Source organism: Mesocricetus auratus, unplaced genomic scaffold (genome assembly GCF_017639785.1).
Source record: "Mesocricetus auratus isolate SY011 unplaced genomic scaffold, BCM_Maur_2.0 Super-Scaffold_100014, whole genome shotgun sequence".
NCBI classification, from domain to species: Eukaryota; Metazoa; Chordata; class Mammalia; order Rodentia; family Cricetidae; genus Mesocricetus; species Mesocricetus auratus.
In genome coordinates, this window is record NW_024429197.1 from 42,824,755 (window position 1) to 42,851,499 (window position 26,745).

Here is a 26,745-nt window from a genome sequence, read left to right on the forward strand (position 1 = left end):
GAGTTCAGCTCAGTACTTAGCCGTGGGAGTCTGTCTCTTCTTCCATCAGCCACTGAATGAAGTTTCTGTTTCCCAGACTCTCTGGACATGGGATTGTAGGCTGGCACTCCCCAGATTTATGTCTAAAAATCCATATATGAGACAGTAATGCCATGTTTCTCTTTTTGTGACTGCGTTATTTGGTGTTTTAATTATTATGTGCCGAGAGGACTTTTTGTGATCCACTCTATTTGGTGTTCTGTAGGCTTCTTGTACTTTCATGGGCATGTCTTTCTTTAGGTTATGAAAGTTTTCTTCTATGATTTTGTTGAATATGTTTTCTGCCACTTTGAGTTGGGTTTCTTCATCTTTTTCTATACTTATTATTCTTAGGTTTGGTCTTTTCATGGTGTCCCATATTTCCTGGACATTTTGAGGTAGGGAATTTTTTTGGACTAAGATTTCTTTGGTCAGTGAATCTATTTCTCCTAGTGTATCTTCAATGCCTGAGATTCTCACTTCCATCTCTTGGATTCTGTTGGTTATGCTTTTATCTGTAGTTGCTGATCCTTTGCCCACCTTTTCTTATTCCAGCGTTCCTTCAGACTGTGTTTTTTAATTGTCTCTATTCCGTTTTCAAACCTTGCACTGTTTGAATTGTTTCTTGCAATTTTTGGTTTGTCTTTTCTTCCATTTCTTTAAAGGATTTTCTCATTTCTTCTTTTAGGGTATTTCTGTTGTTGAATGTGTTCTTATATTGTCTTCCAATCACTTCTTCCAGTGGGTACAGGTGTGTCTCTTCCTCTCCTGGTGGGTATGTGTCCAAGGTGCTCTTCCAGTGGGTGCAAGTAGGTTCAATACTCTGATGGGTATCAATGTTGATGCAGACAGGTCTGAGGCACTCCCTTTCCCTGTGGGTGGGAGCTGTATTAGGACTTGCAGTTGCTTGGTGAACTGCAGGCAAGTTGACCTGACTGAAGTGCCCAGACCAGGAGATCCCAGTGTCACAAATAACTCTTCTTTATGTGACTATTCTGCAACTGATATTCCTGCCACTCTGGAGAGCCTCTTGATTTTACCTTAAAATAATTCATAATTACATAAGACCTGTAGGTTGCTGTCATGTTGATGGTTATTGCCACCACAGTCAGTTGACTGAAAACAGTAAGTTGCCACAATCCCTTTGATAGATACTATCTCTTATTTCTGGCCACTAAAACTAATCAAGTGTCTGGTTTTTTTTTTTACCAAGATTTAGTTTAAATCAAGTCTATAAAAGGATAAATGTAACAAAAATTGGAATGAATAGTAGATTTTTCTAAAAGAAAGAAGCCATGTTGTCCTCTTGAGGAACAATCTTTTTGTACACTTTGCCAAGGCACCTTCTGTTTGGTTTAATAAAGAGATGAATGACAAATAGCTAGGCAGGAAAGGATAGGCAGCATTTCTCTGGAAAGAGAGGAAGAAGAAAAGGAATCTAGGTGCTTTGGTTATGCCAACAAGATGCAGCAATATGGTAGAGAGGAAAAGTAACCAGACAAGTGGCAAAATACAGATTAATAAAAGGTTAATTAAGTTATAAGAGCTAGCTGTGGAAAAGACTAAGCAAGGCTAAACTTTCAAAATTAATAGTAAGTCTCCATGTCATTATTGGGGAGCTAGTGGTTTGACAAAGGAAAGTCCATCTACTTTTGAGAAAGCTTGCTATATTGGGCATGCAATTTCTGGCATGTAAATCCACATAGGACCTGGAAAAGTAAAAAATTCTGAACATGAAGTCAGAAACAGCTTCTGGGTAACCTTGAACTCTCAAGCAGGCACAGTCCTTGTAGCACACTGAGGCATGGCCCCTTTAATACAACTGAACCCTTGAGCAGCCTGCACACTACTGGTACAGGAGACTAGGTGTAAACAGCATGGTCCCAGAAACTTTCCAGAGCTGGAACAGATGGACAAGGCTCCAGACCAGGGCCCATGCGCATGAGGCTTGGCTTGCACCCACCAGGGGTGAAGTGGAGCCAGCCACCAATGACATGTGCTAAGTGGAGTTGTGATGTGGCTGGTATGACAGTTTAAAGTTTGACTCATGTGATCCAAAAAACACTGCAGATGGACAGAAAAAAGAAAACAAAAAAGAGCCAGGTCCAGGCCAAGAAAACCTATGAACAGATGAACAAATAAAATATGTTTACAAATGTGCTTAGATGCTAAAGAAAAACAAAGAAAATTGGTATAGACAGTCATAAAAATAAATAGTTTAAAAAGAATAAAATAAAGTCTTTAAAGAGAGAGTAGAGATAGATAGATAGATAGATAGATAGATAGATAGATAGATAGATAGATACCGTTAGGATGGGAAATACACAGAACACATATATCCTGTATGCTGTTTTGCTAACTTTAAATTTTTGAATGCAAATGAGAAAAGGACAAATGTTGCTGAGAGACATGTGATTGTAGAAAATAACCTACTAAATTAAACCAACCTATACACATCCTTGCTCATCACTGCAAGGGGTGAACTCACCAGGACAATGAATGAGATCTCAGCCTGGAGGTGAAGACAAGGGAGAGCTGGCAGGATGACCAACATTACAACTATCCAGGCCCAGAACCAGAGTAATGTGTTGGCCCACCCCAGCAACCACCTCACTTGTGATCTTCTGGAATAGAGTGAAGGAACCAGTTCCTGCAGAGCCAAAGCTCAGGATTTCCACAACACAAAGCAATAGCAGAATAACCAAGAGGAATTCCAGTGAGGGCCAAGAATTACTAGTGTAGCAGAAACAGAGGCCTCAAACCATACCAATGACTCTCTGCAATGAACACTTCCAAGTAAAGATCATGGGTAAAAGTGTTTACTATGTTCCTCCCTGTGTCACACTGTAGCTTCCATGATGAGATTGAATTTTTCTTTCTTTTTTCTTCCTTCTCTTAAATTTTATTATATTTTTTGTGGAGTATCACAGGAACAGAGGTTGGATATGAAGGCATGTGAAAGACACAAATAAAAAGAATGAGAAAAAAATTTAAATGTCTTAACTTCAGAATGGAAGTAAAAATATTGTTTCTTTGGGAGAGAGGTTTTGCCTTTGTTTCCAGAGGAAACAAAAAGTTATGGATTTATTCAAAATTAATAAAAATCATATTTGATTGTGGGAGAACTCCTAAAAATCTTGACTATAGACTTGAAGGAAAAGAAAAAGAAAAAACAAGACAGATGACATAAGAGTTGTTCCCTAGACATAGAAACGATTTTTAGAATGGATGAGACATAGATCATGTTGGTTATAGAGTCTTTATGACTTATTACATGCCACCCTTTCATATAGCATGCATAGAGATTTATATTACAGTTTGGTTATGTAGTCCAAACAGACTTATAAAGTGACAGATGCCTTTTACCTTCTCAAACATAAAATAAGCATTCGTTTTTAACATATTTAACCTCATTTCCATACTTGTGTTAATGCAGATATATATGTTACCTTTCAAAGCTTGTGTGTTTTCAGGAGAAAAAAAAAGGACCAGACACCAAAAAGACAAATATCCCAGGTGATGCAACCTCTTAAAATGCCTTTAGTGCAGGTTCCTCAAAATTGTACATCCAGCACAATTTCAAAGCTGCTAGCTGAGATGACCCAGTCTTTCAGACTACTCCATTCAGGACTTCATATAAACACTACACATTCCCATAGCACAGAAACTAAAGAAAAATAATACAACTAGCTCTCCCAAAACTTGACCATTATTCCAATTTTCTCATAATCTCCCAAAGGTGCTGTCACCTCCAAACAACAAGAAGCAATCTAGAAAACATGATGCCCACATTCCTAATAGTTAGGATAGAGGGTTTTTGGTCATTTGGTGAATTACAGATGTTTCTTATTTCTTTAGGAGGGTTGGTTGAAAGTTGTTACTGGTTATAATCAGGAAAAATCTAAGCAAATGGGGTTAGATTCAAGGATATGATTCTGAAAAGAAAAAAGTAGGATATAGGAATGATAGGATAAAAGGGTAGATTATTGAATCAATTTTTAAACTAAAAAGTAACTACTAATATCAAATATTTTACATTGGTATGGATTTTTTATATTGATACAAATTGAAGGTTATTTTGTTCTAACATGTTGAATATATGTTTCTTCTTTTGTTTGAGGTATTGTATCTATGCTCCTCATTTGAAAATGCAATGTCAAGTTCTAGTCCTTAAATGTTATTATTACAAATTTTTTAGGTTAATTAAGAAATTTAAGTTAATGGTTAGTCATCTATAGCAATCAAACTCATAGTCATGCTAGGCATGTTTTGAAGGTCAAACAGAGATATGTTTTAAATAGTCTTCAAACACTTCTGGACTGACAGAATGTGGCACATAAAATGTTTTAGTGACATAAGGTTTTGATGAAAGTGAGACACATCTGCTCCTGGAAGCACCAATTTACTTCAAAAATGGAGGGTAGACATTAAAGAACCATCATATGGAATTTTCTTTCTTTGAGGCAAAGTTAGATTCTGGGCAAAGAAATTGCTCTTGTTTTGACTGCTGACAGTATGCTGTCCAAATTGAACAAGCAAGGCACAAATAAATATTGTTGTAGGTCACTGACAAACATTTCCAAGACAAGGTAAGACAGTCCTTCAAAAATTACTGCTTCACAGAAAAGTCTGTCAGATATTCTAGGCCTATATGTCGAAGATGGGTGCCCCAGTGTTACAGGAACCTTGAGTGACTGTCCAGGCTTTCTCCAAATTTGCCAAATACAGACAGACTGGACATTGTGAATGTAATTCTCACCAGACAGTTTTTCTTATTGTATATAGTTATACTATGTTAGAGTTAAGACTATTCTTTTTTATTTAGACCAAAAGGGGGAAATGTTGTGAGATAATCTTTTGTAAACTGTGAAGATGTCTTTTTTTTTTGCCAAGGTGCCTTCTGACTGGTTTAGTAAAAAGATGGATGGGCAATAGCAGGCAGGAGAGAGAAGATGTGAAGGCATCTAGATGCATGAATTATGTCAGCAAAACATGGAGCAAGTTGGGCACATGGTACAGAGGAGAGGTAACCAATCCACATGGCAAAATGTAGACCAATAAAAGTATTGCGTGAAGTTATAAAAGCAAGTTTTAGAAAAGCCTAGGCTAAAGGCCAAGCTTTCATAATGATTATTAAATCTCCATGTCCTTATTGGTGAGCTGGTGGTTGCCTGACTACATTTGAGAAAGGTTGGTACACTGTTGCATTTCGGGCATGTGAGAAAATATGAACCTCAATCAAAAGGCAAAAAGACACTGGAGGGAAAAGACAATGCCAAAGTTGTGAAGTTTCTTGGGATCATCAAGGCAGGACAACACAAATAGGTTACTGGTCAGGTTGAAGAATTTCCACCAAACTGGGACAGAAGGATTGCTTCTGAGCATCTGAATTCCAGTGCTACTTAGTCAATAATTTAAAGTACAGCAGTTACATAAAGGTAGCAGCTAGTTAGTGAAAAGAGTTTTACAAACAAGTCATTTTCTGTCCCCATTATCTACCTACCCCTAGGCAGATCAATATTCCTTAGTCACTAAAGGCCCTGTCAGCTAACTTGATAAACCATCATAAAATACAGAAAAAAATTTAAAGCAACAATAATTCACCATATTCTATGGCATGATAAGATGATGTTTTAACCTTGCCCCCAAATCCATTGTTGTTTTGCTATGAACTTTAATAATATTTTTGGAGAGTAACATTTTAGTTTCATATATTCTTGGCAAACTTCATAATTGCCTTTACCACCCTTCATGAACTTGCTAATTAAAACATCCTACAAAGACTCCTATTTCTGGTAAGAACACACATTTTTTTGCCTACAAACACCTTATGTTCTACCTATTTTCTTGTGTGTGTCTGTCAGAGACACCTTTCTTGCACACATAAGACAGTATCTAATTGTTAACATTTTTCCTCAACATGTGTTAATTGTCTATTGCTGAAATTCTTCACTGGAAATTCAGTAACTGGATGACTACATGGGCTGAAGTACATTGAGAACTGGAATTGCTGAAAGAATACACTTGGATCACTAATATTTTCCCTCTTTGTTTTGTTTTTCCTTCCCCATTTCTGTTATTTGCTTGCATTTGTCTTTGTTTCTTTAAGATTTCACAAGATGCAAAAGTCTACTGTAGCTCTGTACCAACTGGAGACCAGACTCTTTCCTATATACACGGTCTCCCCAGAAGAAAGTCTAGAGACTGGTCCTTGGAACATATAACAAAGGACAGCTCTGGCCAAACTGAGGTGTGTATACTGAAATTTTGACCTGTTTTCTATAGCTGTGTGGCTGATGAGCATTACTCATTAACTTCATATTTTAATGTGAAATACTAATTTACTAATTCGAAAGTCTGAGGATGGACTGACAAATGTCATAATCCCCATACTCAGCAGGTTTGCAGGAATCTTCCCTGGGGACTTTACTGGAAAACCTTCCTTTACTCCAAATTTCCCAGAAGGCTTCCTGCAGTCCCAGTTAACCCAATTTGATTCAGCTTCCATCTTTGTTTCATTCTCAACACTAAGCTTGTCAACTTGACAAGTCTTTAAAATTTACTATTCTAAAATTTATTCAAGACGATATGTTTTATGTTCATTGTGTAAGACAGTGAAGGGTGTTAAAGAGCCTATGTGTGTCCTCTCCAATGATTTGTTTTTTTCCTTGCTAAGGAACAAATTCCAGGTCCCATAAAGTAATGAAACTCCCATCTTAACTTATCCTATGCCAGCCCTGCAGGTGTAAGCAGTGGCACCTGCCCTGGTCATTTCTGCTTCCTCCTCAGGCATTTACCTGTCTTGTTTCAGAGATCTCCTCAGATTTCTGCCCTTTGTTGTGTTAGGAAATTGTCCAAAGGCCAAGTATAACAACAAAAGAAGATGATTTTCTACTCACTTTGGTCAGAAAAGAACTCAAGTCATACCCATTGAACTCCAGCCTGTGGGACAAACTTCTGAAAGAGCTGAAGACTCTGGACCCCATTGCTTCAGGGTTTCTCTTCCAATCACAGCTGAGCCACCTGTTCCTAAGGCTTGAAATCCCTCTGCAGTTACCAACAGTGAAGCTCCTCTGCCAAAGATTTGCCAGAAAGGATTCTTCTGAAATGGTATGGCCAACATGTGATCGGAGATGAGGGTTCCTTTTGTGTCTCTGCCTTTAATCCAAGAGGATGATAAAAGTAAGAAGTTAGTTTCATCTTTACCATGGCCTTTCCTAGGGACCCCTAAGTTTATTCATATTCATGGTAGAAGTTTTCATCAAAAAATACCAGAATAGGAGATAAAGTTAGAGATCTCAGTTCTGTTCAATTTCTGTTAAAAGAGTTTTCTTGTCTCAACTTTCACTGTCCTAAACATATGAACCCTGTGTACTGATTCAAGACAATGGGCCTTCTTGTGTCCAGTGGTGAGTTGACATGGTCTGCAAGCCTCATGGTAAGAGTAGACGGCTTGACTAAGATTTCTTATGTGTTGTGGCAGTTTCTTAGAGGTCAGAGGTAAAATATAATTTAAAATATAATTTATCACTACTATTTTGAAAACTTGGGCCCAAGGATTTAATGGCAAACCTAGAGCTGAAACATGAGTTTACCAATGATAAGATCATAGTGGCTTTTGATATGGCCTATATTTGGGCATTAAACCCAAATTCACTTGTTTCTGATTGCACTATGGTCCAAATATAGACAAATCACATATCTACAGGAAATTATCTTGAAATGGAAATGATAACAATGAGAAAACCATGAGTGAATATCATTGACAGCAAGGTCATAAACAGAGCAAACCTCACAAAGGAAGGCCAGGGTGCTGACCCAAATCCCAGCAGTTACAACTCTATGACATGCGACTGTCCTATTCAATGTCCCTGATGCCTCAATGATCTTGACTAAGAAATCAAGTCAAAACCAATCTCTTGGGCATCGTGTCAGGATTTAATGATATGACAAATGTAAAGCACTGATATTATGTCTAGCTCTTAGATGCTCAAGTAAATATTTTCTTTACTCTAAGCTGTTACAATTGAACCTTTTCTATCATAGGAGATTTAGCAGTATTTTGACAATACATGGCACAAAGTACATGAAACTTGCGTTCAATATTTCTTTATGGCTCAAGACCTGCCTCATATGAAATTCCTTAACTCTCTCTATGGCTATTCCTCTGGTTCTCTGAAGGTTCTGATATCCAGAGCATGTGGATGACCTCTATCTTAGCAGTGAAAGACAGTGACCATCTTTCAATCCCTTACTACATTGGGAAACAATCTTGGCTTTTTTTTACCTAGCTCACTAAATTCTTGCCTCAAGAATATATGAATTCATCTAAACTTAAAAGTACATATCATATATAATAACAACTCCTGAGATGTGAGAGGGAAAATAGGCTAAATACTATGTTATTCGTTCAACAATAACAATCCCAAATCCTCAGTGGTTTAAAGCAAGTGTCATTGATTGATGTTTTCCAACACGATATGATGCAATCCAGACTGGCAGCTGAAGGTACATGTGTAGTTGAAGATTGTAGATGCTAGATTCTGTTCCCCCAGCAGCTCCAAAATAAACACACTGTTGGTTATATTAATTACAAATGCTCAGCTAATAACTCAGGCTTGTCACTAGCTAACTCTTACATTTAAATTAATCCATATTTTTATCTATGTTTTTCCATGCAGCTTGGTACCTTTTCTCAGTACAGCATGCCCATATTGCTTCTCTCTGTGTTTCTGCTAGTGACTCGTCTAATTCTGCCTTGTTCTTCCTATCATTCTCAGTTTGGCTTTCCTGCCTAACTTTATCCTATTCAGCTTCTTCATTAAATCAATCACAGTGGCAAATCTTCACAGTGTACAAAAGGATTATGCCACAGCAAAAGATAACCTTGAGTTTCTGATCCTCCTGCATCCATCTTACAAGAGTTCTGATATAGGCTTTTGCCACAAAATCTGGTTTTATTTGATGTTGGGAATCAAACCCATGAACTATGTGCCAGTAGGCACTTTATAAATATAGCTGCATTAAAGCAGAGTCTCTCACTTGAACCTAGCTAACTGGCTTAATCCGGGGAACTCGTCCTCCTCTCACATGAGCTAGGATTATAGGTAGGATGCTAGAAATCTGAACTCTCATTCTTCATGTCTTTCTTGTGTGGCAAGTGCTTTGCCTCATGAGCCATCTCCCCAGCCCCAGAATTACTTCTTTACAAATAACACTAAGGATTCTTGACAAAACCTAAGGAATGGTATTATTTTATATTTACATAAAATTATACTATGTGTAAATATATATGTATATATGCAACTTAAATGAAGTCATGCCACTCTTCCTTAATACACGAGGCAATGCATAACCGAGAAAGATACCTAACAACAACCTTCCACAAGTATACATATGTGTCCATACTTGTGTAAGTACACATACACTACACACATTCATAAACACAACCAAGAAGCCAGTCTGAGCTGAATATTTGTTACTGCACAATATAGAGCACCCTCAACATTTTTCATACATCAATTATCAAAATTGATCGATACTATCATTGTGTAATTGTCAACGCTAAGCATATCTCATCACAAAAAACAACCCAGTTCAAAACGGCTGAAGTATGTTTAATGCTACCTTTGAAGATGAAAAACCTATCCTAATCCTAATCACAATTTAAACTTCACTGAATGCATGTTCATGAAAGTCAAGTTAAGAACTCAAATAACAGCTTTTTCTACCAAACATTTGAATAAAATATAATCCAAAAATACACTAAATTGACAAAATATACTGAGGAATGATTGCATTAAAAAATACCAAAAGTCTTCATTTTCTGTAATTAAGCCCCCTGTGTTTCTGTATGGGCAGAAAGCTCTATGTACAGTAAGAACCCTGCAATTACCAACACATGGTGGTCTGTAGTCCAAGGCAAGGTGTTTCAGACAGGGATCACTGGTGTTTGATGATGTAATGCAAGAGCAGTGCATATGATGTGTGCTCAGAGCAAGGCTACAGTGAGGCAAAACTGTATGAGGATGGTCAAAACTGTTTTATATGTTGGGTTTTGAATGAATATATGGCTATTGCATGTTTAAAAATCTTTTAGTGCTATAAGGTTCCTGCCAAGAATTTAAGTAGTTGGGCTATATGCCCAACCACCAGGTATCGATGAGGAGGTACTATTTTGCTATTTGTTCAGATAAGACCATTTATCCCAAACCACTAATAATTATGGGTCTGAATTTTTAAATAGGATTTTTAAAAACTATCAATGGTAAACATTTTCCAAGTACACTGGCTCCAACAGGCCACGTTCCCTTAAATGCAAATTAAGTAAAGATTTTCTATTTAATTTTTAGGTGAATTATGAAGATCTACTTTGGTTTTTAAAAGGGGCAAGTTCAGATAAATTGGAGAAAAATGGAAATGCTGTATACAATAACCCAAGGAAAACTCCAAGCCAATGCCAACATAGACAAAGGTATTCTTTCCCTTTTCATAGGCATATTGTTCCTCCATCTCTCAAGCTATATTGTTGCAGTGAATTGAAATACTGTTGCTGGCTAGTTTTGAAAGTTCAAAGTTTAAGATGGAAGATGCTTATGTTTTGGTTTTCAGATGTCACATTGGGGGGGAGGGAATAGAAAGAAACCTTGTAACCTCTACTGTAATAGCATTAGTTCTTCTCATGAGGGCTTCAGCCTCCTGACCTAAAGCTCCAGAGTTTGAATTTGTGAAACAAACTTTTAGTCCATTGACCTAGAATTTTAGAACTTTCAGGATAGTGGAGGCATATTCGCTAGAGTAACAAACCCAATTCACAAACACTTGGTTTGTGTGTATAGTCTCTATCTCTGTCTCTTTTTCTCCCCTTTTCCTCGCTCCCTCCCCATACCCTCTCCCTCTCATCTCTCCCTGCTCAGAATAGAAACTAATTTGCATTAATATCATGTATTTCTTAATGCCAAAATATCTTCTTTTGTGTTTATGTTTGAAAAAGAAAATCTCATTAAAAAAAAAAAGAAAGAATCATGTATGGAGCAGATCTCACCTATAAAGTGTGATCCTAAAAGTAGGTTTGATCAGGGAAGTCCTATGTTATCGGTATTGGCAAAGGGTTTGAAATATCAAAATCAATAATATTTCTGCCTAATTGCAAGCAAAAGAAATGACAGATTTTTTATCAAAGTGTATATGAGAGATATATTAGACATGAGGCAGAATTTTGTGTGCTATTTTCTTTGCTTCCCAAGAACAGGAAGGAGTTCAGTTGTCAGGAACATGGGCTTTATTGCCAAAAACCTGGGTTCAAGATCTTTATCACAGAATAACTATGTAACCTTAGAATTAACCTACCTCTGCTGTGCTTGCAGTGTCCAGTTGGAAACAGATTCAAATAAACTTCCTTTCACTGATTTTTAGCTATTAATGAAGTCAAAGATCAACAAGTATGTTTTCCCTTTTCTGGATATCTTACGACTCAGATTTAAAAGTGTGTATGAGTGTGCTTGCATGTGTGTATGTATGTATTTATACCTGTGTGAATATAGGTCAGGAAACTAAAAGGTATTGTGAAAGAGGAGAAAGAGAACTTAAGGGATAGAAGAAAAGAAAGAACAATGAAAGTGAGATTTGGGGGCCACTCTTGGGGAAGGAAAGGAAGAAGTAAGAGGTTTTCCTAGGATAATGGAGCATGAAAAGCAGGATGATTGAGAGCCATGTTTAGTGAGATGTGTTTGTGAAACTTACCTAATGAAATTCTTGGTATTGTATTCTAACACAGAAAATTAATTTTAAAAGTAAGTAACAGATGCAGGAGGATCACTCTGGGTTTCATGTCAGCCTTTTCTACACAGCAAGTTCAAGGCAGGCAGAGGTATGAAGTGAAATTCTGTTGTAAAACAACTGAAAGTAAAATAAAATAAATGGACAAGTACAAAGTTCTTTAGAACAGTTCCTGGTACATGGTCTTCTTATTACTTCTCTTTTCAGTTAGGGCTGCTTCATAGTTAGAAACTGTAACACTGGGGATAGGTGTCCCTGGACCCAGGCAGTAGAGCTGATTCTGTTCTAGAAAATTTAGCAAGTCCCACCAGAGTTGTCACCCTCTGGGTTCTTAGTCTCATTAATAAAATAATTTATGAAAGAACTCAGAAGAAAGCTCAAAGACAATTTTATTAGAAATAAAACCCAAGGCAAGCAAGATGTAAATTTTGGCAGCTGCCCCACCAGGCAAGGGAGATGAAGAGGAAAAGAGGAAGTCACGACACTGTGACATTTAAGTTGAGCCAGCAAAGAGGTCAGACATATGGCAGACAGGCTGTGGGGGTGAGCTATAGAAAAACTGAGCCCCAAAGGGTGTGGAAAGCATACTTAGAAAAGAAATAAGAAGAAGGAAGTCAACTTATGCCTTCCTGAGTAACTCATAACAGTGTAAAGACTTAAAGAAGCTACATGGCTTTGGCTCAGTAAATGACTTCATGTGGGGAGGGAAAAGAACATTGTCCCATTAAGGGGGTAATTATTCTTCCCATTTCTTTAGCATGGCTTATTGTGAACTCAACTTCCTTAGGGATGGTCCCTTGGCTAGTTGATTGACCTACCCTACTGGATTAACTATTAAGGGAGAAGACATGGTATGTCTCCACCCACAGGTAGATTCCATTCTTTGCAACAATAATACCTTCCTATACCTCAACCCTTGACTGTAATGCTTAAATTTTGCAAATTTTCATTGCAGGGTGCACTCTGCTGGACACAGTAAATTCCCAAATTGGACAGGCCTTGTCTCCTCCTTATGGGGTCATAATCAATAGAAAACTATATTAGTATGTGGATACTCCAGCTAAGTGTGGCTCAGGAAACAACTATGTTATTAGTAGCCATGAGCCACAGAAAATTTAAATAAGCAGCAACCATCCCTCATGTACTATAGATTATAAAATTATGGTTCTGGAAGTTTATTGACCACCCAGAACTAATAAGTGCTAAACAGGAGGACACTTCTGTCCCCTGGATGGGATTATATTTCTTTTTCTCATGGTCCAGAGCTCTTTTCCTTCTTGACAGGCATTGCATTAAGAGTTACATATTTGGCATTTGAGGTTAGGAATGGCATCTACCCTAGCCAACTTTATGTCTCTCTTAGTCCTGCCGTAGTTGCTGGCTTATAAAAGGTGCTCAACAAATATGTATCGAATAAAATGACATTTCCAAGTATTTAAAGATGTTATACCACATGACTTGCAGGACCCCAAGGAATCTCTGGTTTATGAAGGTACAAAAAGAGGTCATGTTGAGTATATCATAGAAGAATTGCTTTGTTCAGAGCAAATAGTGTGTTGATAGAAATATAAGATTGAGCCAGCAGCTGAAGAGGAAGTCCTTATTATCATCTGCTGGGTGTGGTAGCTCCTTGGCAGGAGACTAAAATAAAACAGACGAAATATACTCCTGGAACAGTCTTTCCAGAAATCCTGCCATCTCTAGTACATTCCACATAGCTCCTTCCCAGTCAGCACTCAGCCAACTGAGCAAGAACCTACGCCTGAGGAATCTTGACCCTTAGAAACTGGTGTTGAAAGAAAGGAGAAAATCAAATCAAATCCGAAACCCAGATATCTGATTGGCAAAGTCTGCACACCACTGAAAGAAACTTGGTACATGTGGACGTGAGGTGTGGATGTCTCAGTATGAGCAGGTGACACTTCATGTCAAAAGTGTAACTCAGTTTGAACTTCACAGAGGAGGTGTAGTTAAGATGGATCAGGAGGAAGAAATGAATTTGTGAGTAAAGGGTTTGTGAAATAAATCAATATAACATTTTAGTGCCCAGCTACTTCTACCATTCACCAATTATTTAAAGAAGAAATAAACCAAGCATGAATGTATTAATAATTATATATTTACATGTTAGACTACAAGTAAATATTATTCCCCAAACGCTAGGTCTCTAGACATAAAGAAGAAGGTTAGAAATCATGCAATACCTCTGCCCAGTAGAGGATTTCCTGTGTAAGTCCCCTATTACAATATGGCAGCATATGTTTGGCTTTGCTTGTGGAAATCATTAGTTTGGAAAACTATTTGTAATTAACTGAACTTAAAAGTACAAAGATTAAGTACGTCAAGAATATAATTTGCTTTTTATTTCTATTTTCCTCTCAAATGAGAAAAGAGAGCTAGAAGACAGTTTAGGTGCCTAGATCTACGTGAGAACCCAGCTGGTTTGTGCCTCCTGAGAAGAAATTGCAAGGCTCATTTCTGTGAAAATAAGTTAGGTTAATCTATTAAAATTGCACATTCCTCCCATTTCCAGGTTATTAAGATTTAGGTGAATCCCAGGGAATAGCCGAACTGAGAAGCACAACATGAAAACATGGAGACTTTTAGCAGGCCATCTTTCTCATAGTCTTTTGTTTGCCTCTCTACGCAGCACACCACCTCAAGGTTCTGGCTTACTATCGGAAGTGAACAAGAGCTTGCTGGAGATTTTGAAGATGGCACTAAGAACATGCCAAGGCAAATTCAACATAGACAACCTCAACCTGAGCCTTCGCAAAGAAGATCAGTCATTTTCTGGCTGCCTCCCTCTGCCTAAGGTAGCCAAAATTAGATTTCAGATTTGTCAAGGGTCAACAGAACTTCTGCAGAACATTGAGTCTATATTAACCATAGGCACAGCTATTGTCTGTGTTCTCCCTGTGGATTACATTACTCAACTGTTTTGGGGGTGGTTGTGTGTTTGTGTGTGTGTGTGTGTGTACTTGAGAAGAGAAAAACAGAGAAGAGATTTTTTAATGTACAAAACTGGTCCAGCAGTTACTTACATTGTGCTATATCTAATGTTAATAATAAAAAATACGATAATATCCAAATAACACCTCACAATGGAAACAAGTGCTTTCCCAAGGCCAAACTCATTTCTCACATCCTCTCTCAGCTTCTACTGGGACCAGCATGTGGCATCTCATGCCTTGGGAAGACCATATTTTAGGATTGATGTAATTTATTGTGGATAGAGCTCAGCATGCTGATTTGAGACAGTAATTACCAGTGCAGATGTGTTTCATGGAAGAGGACCCAGAACCATATTAATTCATGAATCTTCCCTAGCCAAATAAACTGATGTCTCAAAGCTACATTGGAAAGAGGTAGAATGATGATTGCTGCTATTATGATAACTGCATTGATAATAGCACAGCTTCACACTGTTTAATTCTTACTAAGTGCTGATCACTGTGCTAAATTCTTAACTGACATGATCTCTCGTATAACATCAGCAAAGTTACCTCTTTACACAATATATCATGAAACATAGTTAGGTGTCAAATAAATTCTAAATTTTGAAAAACACAACTGAACTAATTCTTGGCCACAAGTAACAAGGGACAGAGTTAATATTCTAGACATCTAGGCGATGTCTAGAAGTTTCTACTGAGAACACTACCCAAATGATAGAAATTAGAACATTAGAGAAGATTGGAAATTATAGGGGGCACAAGTCTATCAGACACATTGGCACATATCCTTCGTTTTGGGCATGCTGGGAATAAAGCTAAGGGAGTCAGCTTAGTTTCTGATGTTTACTAAGAAAGCAAAGATACACTACAGTACAGGTGAGGTTTTATTCGCAAACAAAAGCTGCATTTCTCTGGGACTGCAATTATGCAGTTGGCATCCAAAGCAAGGCTTATGCTAATGTCTGTGTGTGCATGTGCCTGTTCCTGTATATGCAAACATGTTTTAGTAGAAAGGGAATAATGCAGGACAGTCTGAACCTCATGACTTGCCTGTTTTATGTTCATGAGAATAAGAATAGACTAAGAAACAGCAGTTCTTTGTTAGATTGGAAACCATGTAATGCCACTGGCGAAGCCTGGTGTTCTCAGATGTTATGCATAGACTATAACACAAGTAACTTGAAAATTAAAATGCACCCGCTTAAAATCTTTTGGTCTCAGATTTTCATCTGGAAAACTTCGGTTCCAAGTAGCACCTTCTTTGACTATTATGAAGATTAAATGATACTAAGCATGTGAAAGTATTTGTGTGTGACCCAGTATCTCTCTCTCTCTCTCTCTCTCTCACACACACACACACACACACACACACACACACACACACACATACACCAGTTTTCTGAGGTCTTTGTCCTGTGGTCAGATGATACAGCATTAAACATTGGCTATCATAGAGTCTTTAAGTGTTCTTGTCTACCGCTGGACTGAAAGCTTAACTTTATGGTACAAATCCAAGGAAACAGGGTGTATTTTCCTTAAAGCTGGTCTGTCTTTCATGAGCCATCTGGCATCTCTTAAGACATCTGGAACTCACTCAAAGAGTAATACAGTTCTGGGAGGCATGTTAAATAGAGTTCTGTTTCCTCAGAATGTGAAGCAAATTAAGGCCCAAGGGATATTTGATACAGGAAGCAAAAGGTTGCAGCCACACCACAACTTCCTTATTCCTGGACCCTAAGTTGAGAGCAGAATATAAAGACAAGAAGCATTGAAAATTTAGAACTACACGTCTTAACTTTGTTAAAAGTGCAGAAAAGAGAACCATGAACTTTCTTGGGTAGTCCATGACAGCTATACACTACCCCTTACCAGGAAAAGATGAAAAAATAAGAATAAAGTGGGAATAAAAACACCAAAAACTATCTCAATTCAAAGGGTTTGCAGACCACCTGTGGTTTCCAAGAAAACTAAACATTGTCAAAACTAATCTTTAGATCTTGTCACCCACATCAATTGAGTTTTGACCAGTCACAAAAAATAGTATAGAAACAAATTTAGTATCAGTCATCTTGTTGTCGTGTACATTTTTGGTACATTGGTGACTTGACAAGACTGCAAAGACAATGTGGATCCACTTGTATTTCTTTATTAACTGATCCATTGTCTTAGTAACTCTCCTTATGGCCATGATAAAATACCCTACCAAAATTGTGGAAGGAAGAGCTTATTTTCGCTCACAACTAGAGGGTACAGACCATCATGGCAAGTATGTTACAGCAACAAGAGCTTGAAGCAGCTGGTTATATTGCATCCACAGTCAAGAAATAGAGAATCATGATGAAGGCTTGTTCTCAGCTCACTTTCTTCTTTTATAGATTCGAGGATCCCACTCGGGGAATTGTGCTACCCACAATGATGAGGTCTTGCCACCTAATTTAATCTAATGAAGATAATCTCTCAGTTATCTTTTGAGACCCATCCCTCAGGTTACTCTAGATCTCATCATGTTGACAATTAGCTATCACATCTTGCCCATTTCCTGAGCAAGGTATACATTCACCAGAACTGTACAAACTCAGATCTTGAGCATGTAGCCTCAGTTGAATACTTTTAGAGAACTTCCAAAATTCCCCTTTGAACATTTGCTAAGATGTCAGATTCCCCAGCCATCTTCTACAGCTTCTCAGTCACACTTCTCATATTTCATTGTTTCTATATCTCTGTCCTAAAACAGTTCAAATATTTCTGCTATTTCTGCATTATTCTCTACCTTCAATGCAACAGCTATATTTCTGATCAGTATTATTTAACTGATTTTCACTTTTGACTACATTAATCACTGTGTGTTCTAGGTACCAACCAGAACAATTTCAATTTCAGTGTTTATCAGGAAGTTAAGGAAAGACAAATGCCATCAAAATTCTGTGACAAAGGTAGAGTTAGCCATTACTTGAGCATAGAACTGGACACCAATGTAGCTTATCTGAAAGTGGTCCAAAGAGATTGTGTAAATATTGTACCTTGATCAGCATATAGGCTTGAAAACAAACAGAAGAGTATAAGGTAAAATGATGATCTGGGCCAAACGCACAGTGTGAATCATTCCAGAATAAGGACTCAGAGAGAAAATGACCACTTAAGGAAAAGTTTTAAGTCAACTGTGGAGTAAAAAATACGATCCTGTGTATGAAGGATCTTTCCAAGAAGTTTACATTTTACTCTATGAAACCATTGTAGCCACCAAAGCATTTTAAATGTGCAAATAACATAGTCACATTTGAGCTATCAAAGGGACATTTAAATATAATTTTGAGAGTTTTTTTTCAAACAAGCAAAACCGAAAGTGGAGCCTTGTAGGAAGCTACTCCCTTGATGATACTTCAAATAAGGCACTAACTGGAAGCATGGGCACACTAGGAAAGACAAGGCACATTTTGTTGTGTCATTGAATGTGGGTCAAAACTAGCTCCAAAATCACCAACTTGTTAGATGACAATGCTTTCACTAAGATAATAAACTGAAGAAAGGAGTAATGTGAAGGAGTAAAGTAAGAGCCGACGCACATGACTCTCTGGGTAGTAAGACTGAAATTGCATAATGACTTGAGACTCTTCGAGATGGATTGGACATCATGGAAGCAGTTTAGACCACTCCCAAGCATACAGAAGTCTGAGACAGTAAGAAGACTGAAGAAGGCACCCCATTTGGAGTAAGTAGCCAAGAGAAGTCAATGAAAAAGATTAAATATGATCAAAGGAGATATAGGAGCATTCAAGAAAGGAATGAAAAACAGCTTGGAGGAGCAGAGCATGGCCATTCAGTCCCATGCTGCAAAGATGGCAACTTTGAATTGGGCAAAATCTGTTAACTGGAAACACATAGTGATTTCTTGTAACTGGTAATAATGGTTTAGTCAAGTAATGGTGTAAAATGGGAAAAATTCATGATGTAACCTGTGACTATATGCCAATTTTCAAGAGACATTATTAACACGAATAATCACATTGTCTGTCACTTGCTAAATAATATGGTTTATTGGTTTTACTTTGAAAAAATTATTTACTACTAATTGAAACCATTTCCTCATTGAGAAAGAAAATTAAACATTTCTTACCAAGGGTGATCAGCAGGAATATTTATGCTTTGAAGTATTTTAATAGTAATCCTGAATAACACTGTCTTAATTAATTTTTTGGGTAGATATTTCCATTGCTCCTCATGATTATCAGTCAGGTTTTACAGTTGTCAATCAGTCTGTGTCTAGGTACCATGATGTACTCTTTCTAATCTGCTATTCATTTTAGCCTAGAGAAAAACTGAATATTGACAGAATGGTCTATTTTGAGAATAGACTTTCAACATAGGTGTCCAAAAACACATCAGTATGCTCTAATCATGAGGTTCATAAGTTTTTAGTTATTAAATAAAAATGGTAAAATGTGTGATCAGTTTCTATATGCCTTTGCTTTTTTGCTAAGCCCTCCCCACACACCCTATTAGCATTCATCCTTTACTTGGATCCTTTATTTTCCAAGACTGCTAAGCAATAGTGGTAAGAAAATAAATGACTAAAGGACCATCTCATCCTGGAAAAGATGCTAGCTCACAAGGAAGCTCAGAAAGTGATAGGTTTGATGCCCTGCCAGGAAAAGGCATACAACCACAGCAGAATGTGCAACACCAATATACCATTCGAAGTGGTCTGGAAATTTTTCAACTATTGTTCGTATCTTCTTGTCCTCTGTCCAGCATTCTCCTCAACTCCTTACACTTAGTAAACTTTTTTTTAATGTTACCAAAAAATCTGTTTTTATTTTCTTCTACAAGTCCCTCTGACTCTAATTTCTCTACACCTATATAGTAGCAGGCAAGTTTGAAAGCCTCAGAAACACAAGCAAAGATGAGCATTTGGCCTCTGCTTGCTTGCTTGCCTATTGTGTGCTGATGAACCCAAGACCTTGCCTAAGCTAAGAAAACATCACAGACATAAGCCCTTGACACTACTTTAAAATGTAGATTCCATTATTGTTTGACTATGCTTATACTAACAGATCTGTAGATAATTGCTACTAAAAAGAAGATATCACCCCGTGTAAGGCTATCCAGGGAGGCACCTTTGTGGTATAGGACAAAAATGGGAAGGTGGGAAGGGCCTGTGGCTATGTTTCTTGTGGAATGACTAAGCAAAGCAAGGTAAGCAAGCTCAAGATTGGCTGGTTTGAATAACTCCCATGAACTCTGGAACTTTGGATACTGTCCCTGGTTTCCTGGTCCCTTGTCCCAGGATGAAAAGTCAAAGGAGCAGTGGAGTGAGTCCTGAGAGTATTTATAAAACCTTTTGTCTAATTGGATTGCTCACATTCAGCTGAGTTTTCTACTCTCTCTAGTAATTAGCTAACCTAAGAAGGGCAAGATTGTAATGGTTAGAGTTAATTTTGAGTTTGATAGAATCCACAGTTTGGGAGATAGGATTTTTGCCCGGTCCCCTAGGATTGTCTCAGTTCTCTTAATTGGTGAAGGAAGATCCTCCTCAACTGTAGGTGAGACCCTTCCCTGGATTGGGAATTCCAGATTGCAGAAAACAGAGCGAGCAAGCTATGAACTAGCATGTGTTTATTGCTCTTTGCTCTGTGACTATGGATGTAACCTGGCCAGCTGCTGTATGTTCCTGCTGCCTTGCTGCCACCACGATGGACTGCAGTTTGAACTGAATCAGTTTAAACCTGTTATCCCTTGAATTGCTTTTGTCAGACTAATTCCTCACAACAGGAAAAGAAACTAGGACAATGGCATTAACCATGGATACAACATACTTGTTTTTACAAATGGAAGTAAATGATACAAAATGTTTTATAATATATCAACATGAAGAAAGGTATATCCTTCCTAGCCCTTAAGCACATAGCGGTTGACAAAAATGTAGCTCAGTAATAGAAAACCTAGTGGCTTCCGAAAAGCTACACCTGCCTGTCAACTAAATAGAAGTTTGTTACCCATAAACACTGAGCTGAAAAGGTTCGTGCTGAAGGATAACTCAATAACAGCATGTGCTCTTGAGCAATACTCCTTATTAGAATCATCTGAGCTATAATAGTGAGAAGAAATCCAAACATTTGTTCCATTTTACTAAAGTTTCAAATCCTTTCTGATTTCTAGGTCAGAGCTATATGTGGCAGGCATGGACTGTATCTAACCTTGACCCTGCTAGAAACATTGCTTAACCATCAAGATTTGGGTTACCAAGGTGAAATAAAGTAAGTTGAATTTTGAGGTTTGTGCCCTACCAAAATGAAAATGTGGTAAGGACCTAACTTTCAATATGATGAGTCTGGGCCTTAAGTCTTAGAAGGTCACTGTATTTAGATGAAGTTGGACCATGCTGAGAGAAGTAGTATCTTTCCATGAAAATAAGACACCAAAACTTCCTTTTGCTCTCTACTGTAGAAAGACACAACAAAAAGGCAAGAGCTACCTCCAAGACAGAACTGTACCTTTTTGTCATCTCAGAATCATGAGAAAAAGATAATGTCTGATGTTAGACACATTGGCCACTATACTGTGCTATTTGTGGAACTATGAAAATTCCTTATCCCCATTGCTTTCTAATAGGATGCCAAACACAGAGATCTGCCTTTAGAGAACAAGTTTCCTGTGGGAACAAACGGATTTCAATTACTTGACATAAAGAATGTTTTATTGAGACCAAAAGAAGCTGGCAAAATGGCCCACTTGCTAAAGGCTTTTACTGCCAAGCCTGATAACCTAATGTCCATCCCTGATAGAGTGATAGAATCTCCCATGGTAGAATGAAAGAGTCTGCTCTCAAACATCAACATCTGACCTCCACATGTGCATGCACTAAGTAAATGTAATCATTTTAAATATTTAGCACAAAAAAGTTCTTAGAAGTCATAGAAACACAAATCAAGAAACCTGTCCTTTCAGTCCATAGGAACTACCATTGCCTATACTTGCCATTCCTTCTGAAACAGCCAAATAGTAGGATCAAACAGATGAAATGTGTTTACAGATGTTGAGGATCAAGCATCAACATCAAACAATGACTATTAAGAAAGGAAAGCAATAAGTTTGGCTTAGCTTGTTGCAGAGTAATGAGGAAAGTAACAGGCTAGAATCTTCAAATAGTTGGAATAAGATAGAGTTGGAGGTTAGGAAGAGCGAGGAGGATATAGCATACCTTACCAAGAGTACAGGATGTATGTCCTAAGGACATCCTCTGGAGATGTTAAAGAGTTGTCCTCAAGGCTTTTTATAGGTACTGGCTTATGTATGAAAGTAGAAAACTGTTCATAACAATGGAAAGGAAAAGACAGAAAACCCCTTAGCTTAGGGCTCACACAATCTGTGTGGGCTATACTAGTTACTTTATTTGGAATTCTAACCCCCATCTTTCCCTTTTACCTGTTTTCCTTTTGTTTGCTCTATGAGCCTCCCAACTTATTTTGACTGTTTCACACACACACACACACACACACACACACACACACACACACACACACACACACACACTACATTGAGCATAAAAAAAACCTAACCTCTAATAACACTGATTTAGCATGCTATACTCATTGCCATATTTTGCTAAACAGTGAACTACAGTACCATAGGACAAACAGATTCTTTATTCAGTTCTGTATCCCAAATGTCTAAAGCAGTAGATATTATGATGATAAATGTTTATGTGCTTCAACTGAATTAAGAGCGAGGTTATCTCAAACTATTTCATGGTCAAACTGAACAGTGCTTTTTCCAACCATCTCCACAAAATCAAGTCCGTAGTACTAAATGCTCCAACAGCACCTTATTTCCTAGTGCTCTTTAGAACAGTGGCTTTATTTGTGTGGTTTCTTAATTGATGTCTATACAATGATCACCCTATCTCAAGAAACAGCTGTTTTCCTCACGGTGAATGGTCACAGCATCTTACCTACAATGGGCTCAAGATAGGTACACAGTGTGTATTTGCTGAGCTTCCTAATTCATTGATTTAACAAACATTTGCCAAGAACCAGAAATATAACATTATTCTGGAAACTGGGACTACAGCTACGAAGAAAACAAAGCCCCTTACTCAAGAAGGTGCATTCTAGTTGGAATGAGAAATCAATTTAAAATATATGGTATATCCAGGTGATGGTGTCACATGTCTTTAATCTTAGCACTTGGGAGGCAGAATCAGGCAGATCTTTATAAGTTCAAGGCTAGCTTTGTCTACAGAGTGAGTTTCCAGGACAGCCATGAATTCACAGAGAAACCCTGTCTCAAAAATAAATAAAGCAAAATAAAATGAAACATATGGCATATCACAAGGTCATGGGAGCAATAAGGAAACATAAAGTAGGTGAAGGCTTTGCAAAGAGCAGTCAATTAAGTGAATGAGTTCGAGTCCAACCCAGTAGATGAATTCCTATGGACCAGTTTTGCACATGAGCCTTTCCTTAGAGAAGGTTAAGCTACAAAAAGCAGAAAAAGGAGTTAGACACAGACGAGAAACCAAAAGGAGATTCTCAAAGTGGATCTAGTCTAAAGGAAAAAAGAAAATCAAGTACCAAAATTTACATTAAACATAGGACATAGTAAGGACTCCATTGATATTGTTGACTAATGACTAATTCAGGAGCAGTGTTGCAGAGATCTGGAATATAAGAGCAGATACTTATTTCCTTTGACCTTAGAATATTCTAGGATTTCAAAACCATGAGAATCAAAGAAATATTTGTTTATAAGAGGTAAACCTATTTCATCTTTAACCAGTTATTGGCTAAAGCATCTTCTGTGAATTAAACTCAGTCCATTATGAGCTTTGTATGCAACCCTACATCCTTAGGAGATTAAAGATGCAATTTAGACACACATTTTAGGAGCTGAATGCTCGAATCATTATCTTAGTACATATTGTCCATTAATCTGTGTTCAATTGGAAAGCCATTTGGAATGTGGCTGTCTGCTAATTAGCAGGATTCTAGTGCTGAGCTGCTTCCTGATTAAATGTCCTTTAGAATCAATAAAACATCAGGAGGGATTGTGGTGATGTGGGATTAGCCCCATCTAGCCAAATAAAATGAGTCGTGTTCTCTTTTTAAACTAGCATGTTGCAAGAGCTGACAAGAGGGGCAATTTTGCTAACCCTGAAACAAAATTGTGGGGTTTTTTGTTGTTGCTGCTTCTTAAATATATTTTTAAGCTCTGAGATTTCATTTTTATTTTCCCATTTTCCTAGCAATTAGCAGACACATTGGTGAATAACTGCCAGGATAAGGCGATTGTGAAGAAGACTCGATTATTATTTCTAATCTCCACTCTGAATCACCCTTATGTAAAATGAGCTCAGGTTGTGTTGGATGGAAATCATATCCCTGTTCTTGGCCAGGGAGATGGAAGTCAGAATTCACATTTAATGTTTCTATGTGACTCTGTAATAAATGGTAATTAAGGAGGGCAGAGCAAGAACAGGAGGCAATCTAATACTCTAAAATTATATTGGCAAAATTAAATGCTTTAAACCAGTTTAGAACACACGTGCAAGCCAAATTCTGTTGGGGGAGGAGATAAATAATGAAGCTGCTATGGGGGCCTCCTGAATAGAGTAGAGCAATTGACATAGCCACAAGTAGGATTTACCATACACATCTGGCACATTATTGAAAATAGAGTTGGGTTGGAAAGTACATTTTGCTAATCCTCGGAACAAGCAGAGAATTTATTAGATAAAGGCAACATGAGGTGTCTTATTCAGCAGTTGCTGGTTAAAGGTAGTAGGAAGAGTGTTACACAAAGAACTATTAGAGATATGCAACCAACGGTCTGTCAGTTGACTCAGTGTTAGATAGCAAATTCAGCTTCTACATTAGCATTGATGACAATGATAACAAAGTTGTTACTGTTTATAGAGAAAATTTGTAGAACTTAAACAATAACAAGCAATATTTCAAGTGATCTATTAAGTATTAACGTTTCTAGTTCCCTCAACAGCTCCATGTGATAGGTACTATTCTATCTTTCAAATGAGGGAATGGATTTATTGACAGCCCAAGGCCTATATGTCCCTGATAGATAAATTCATCAGGCAGGCTGAATTGATGCAGATTCCCCAGTTCTTGTGTTAGGCCATAAGCATACACTGTAGCCACTTTCCTGCAAGTCCTACAGTCATGATAAGCTTGCCTGTGGCTGGACCACAGCCTTTGGATAAACTGGGTGCTGGTGTTCTTCTTTGGGCTGGTACTGGAAACAGTTTGGAATGTGAGGAGTCAGTAAAGAAGAATTTCCCTTTGCTGGCAACTAAACCTTGAATTTCCATCCCAGGATCTGTGGGGTGTTTTCATGGCAGCCTGTTATAATCTATGTGTGCTTCAATAGCACAGGTCCATGAGCCACAGATACCATTTTCTGACAATTCTGGAGGTTGGAGATCCAGTTTTCTTACCATAACCTCACATAAGAGAAAGGATGAAGAATCTGTTATAAGAAAATTAGTTTAATTCCTGAGGGTTTGCTCCAGGACCGAAACCTTCCAAAGGTTCTACCCACTAATAAATCATATGTGAAGGTTTCAATCAAGGGAGACATAAATATATGAGGTAACCCTGGGAAATTTTTGCATCTTGCTTGCTAGATGTCTCCCCTGACAGGCATATTTTGCCCCCTTCAACTAGAGTTAAGAATTCCAGGATTCTGAGGGAAAGATTGAACATCTAAAACCCAGGTGTGCCTTTTCTACATGGCAGTCTGGACAGAGCTGCCTCCTCTATGCCCTCCTGACTGAGAATGGTTGGATCTGCAGGAGCTTACCTGATAAGCTATGAGAAACAGAAGCAACCCAGTAATACAGGAAATCCAAACCTTGCAAATCTGGCTTGCCACACCCTGGTACTAAGATCAAAGTGAACAGATTGGAGATGAAGAAAAGCGGCTGGTTCGGGTGGATATCCAGAAGTCTTTCTGACTATATGAATCTTCCAGAGGAACATGTTTCCCAGAACTAACTCCATCGAGATTACAAAGATGTTCTGTAAAATAGACCATGTTTTGATTTTTGCAGTGTTTAAGCTTAATTTCTCAATATCAAATGTTGTTATATAAAAAGGCATCTGCTTTGTAGCCCCTAGATAAATGGATAAGAAATAAGGCAAAACCTACTGAAGTTACTAAAATTTATGGGCACTCCATTTATGTGTCAGAATCAAGATTTAATTGTCACCAGTCAAAATCTAGTGGAATGTGGGGGAATCAGCAAGCTACCAGTCCCAGGCTTTCTAAGAAGCTCGCCAGGCAGAAGGTGCACTGATGCCTTCCTCTTAATTGAGAGACCACAGACAAGTCTTCCCCCACTAGAAACATGAAATGGTACTGCTGACAGTGCTATCCCCCAACCCTGCCTGAGGACAGATATATGAATACTTTCCAACACACCCCTTATCTGTACATATTCTGAGAACCTATTTCTGAAATTACAGAGGAAAGAGTTAGGCTGAGCAAGGTGGGAAGTGTTTGCATCTGGCAGTGCCATCCCTGAAAGTTGAGTTGTGTCAGCACAGAAACAGATGGCAGTTGTATGCACTACGGAGAGTGTGGATTATGACACAGGATACCAGTGTCTTCTATCCAACAAGTATGGAGAGGGTATCCCATGTGCAACTTCAAAAGAAGAATCTGAGATGTCAAGAATCCACAGGAGTTGTGATCTGTCCTTTGTCTGTGGGCCTACAGGAACAGTGAGCCGAACCATGGAAACAGGAAAAGTGTATACATTTGGTTACATTATATGTGGACAAACTCTCATTTGGTAGTGAATACAAAAAACAAACTTCAACATATAAAGCCTGTTTTAAAATAGTACTGTTAGCCTAAAAGATAATTTTAAAAAGAAAATTTAAAACTCTAAAATAAGCACCACAGAACATGGAAAAGGAAGTATAATCCTATGAACTCCAAGTTTCAATAATACTTTGAAAATATTTCTGCTCTAAAA

At 37.8% G+C, this 26,745-nt stretch overlaps 1 protein-coding gene across 2 annotated transcripts in view; it reads left to right on the top strand.

The window, feature by feature from the left end:
• Positions 1 to 26,745, top strand: part of CUNH1orf87 (chromosome unknown C1orf87 homolog) — a 71,532-nt gene that overhangs the window by 24,769 nt on the left and 20,018 nt on the right. For both annotated transcript variants that reach the window (XM_021229611.2, XM_040757139.1), the window contains exons 4-8: positions 6,128 to 6,268; positions 6,865 to 7,128; positions 10,371 to 10,492; positions 14,447 to 14,612; positions 20,910 to 21,007. In XM_021229611.2, the coding sequence (XP_021085270.1) occupies positions 6,128 to 6,268; positions 6,865 to 7,128; positions 10,371 to 10,492; positions 14,447 to 14,612; positions 20,910 to 21,007 (791 nt within the window). The remainder of the gene's footprint in view (positions 1 to 6,127; positions 6,269 to 6,864; positions 7,129 to 10,370; positions 10,493 to 14,446; positions 14,613 to 20,909; positions 21,008 to 26,745) is intronic.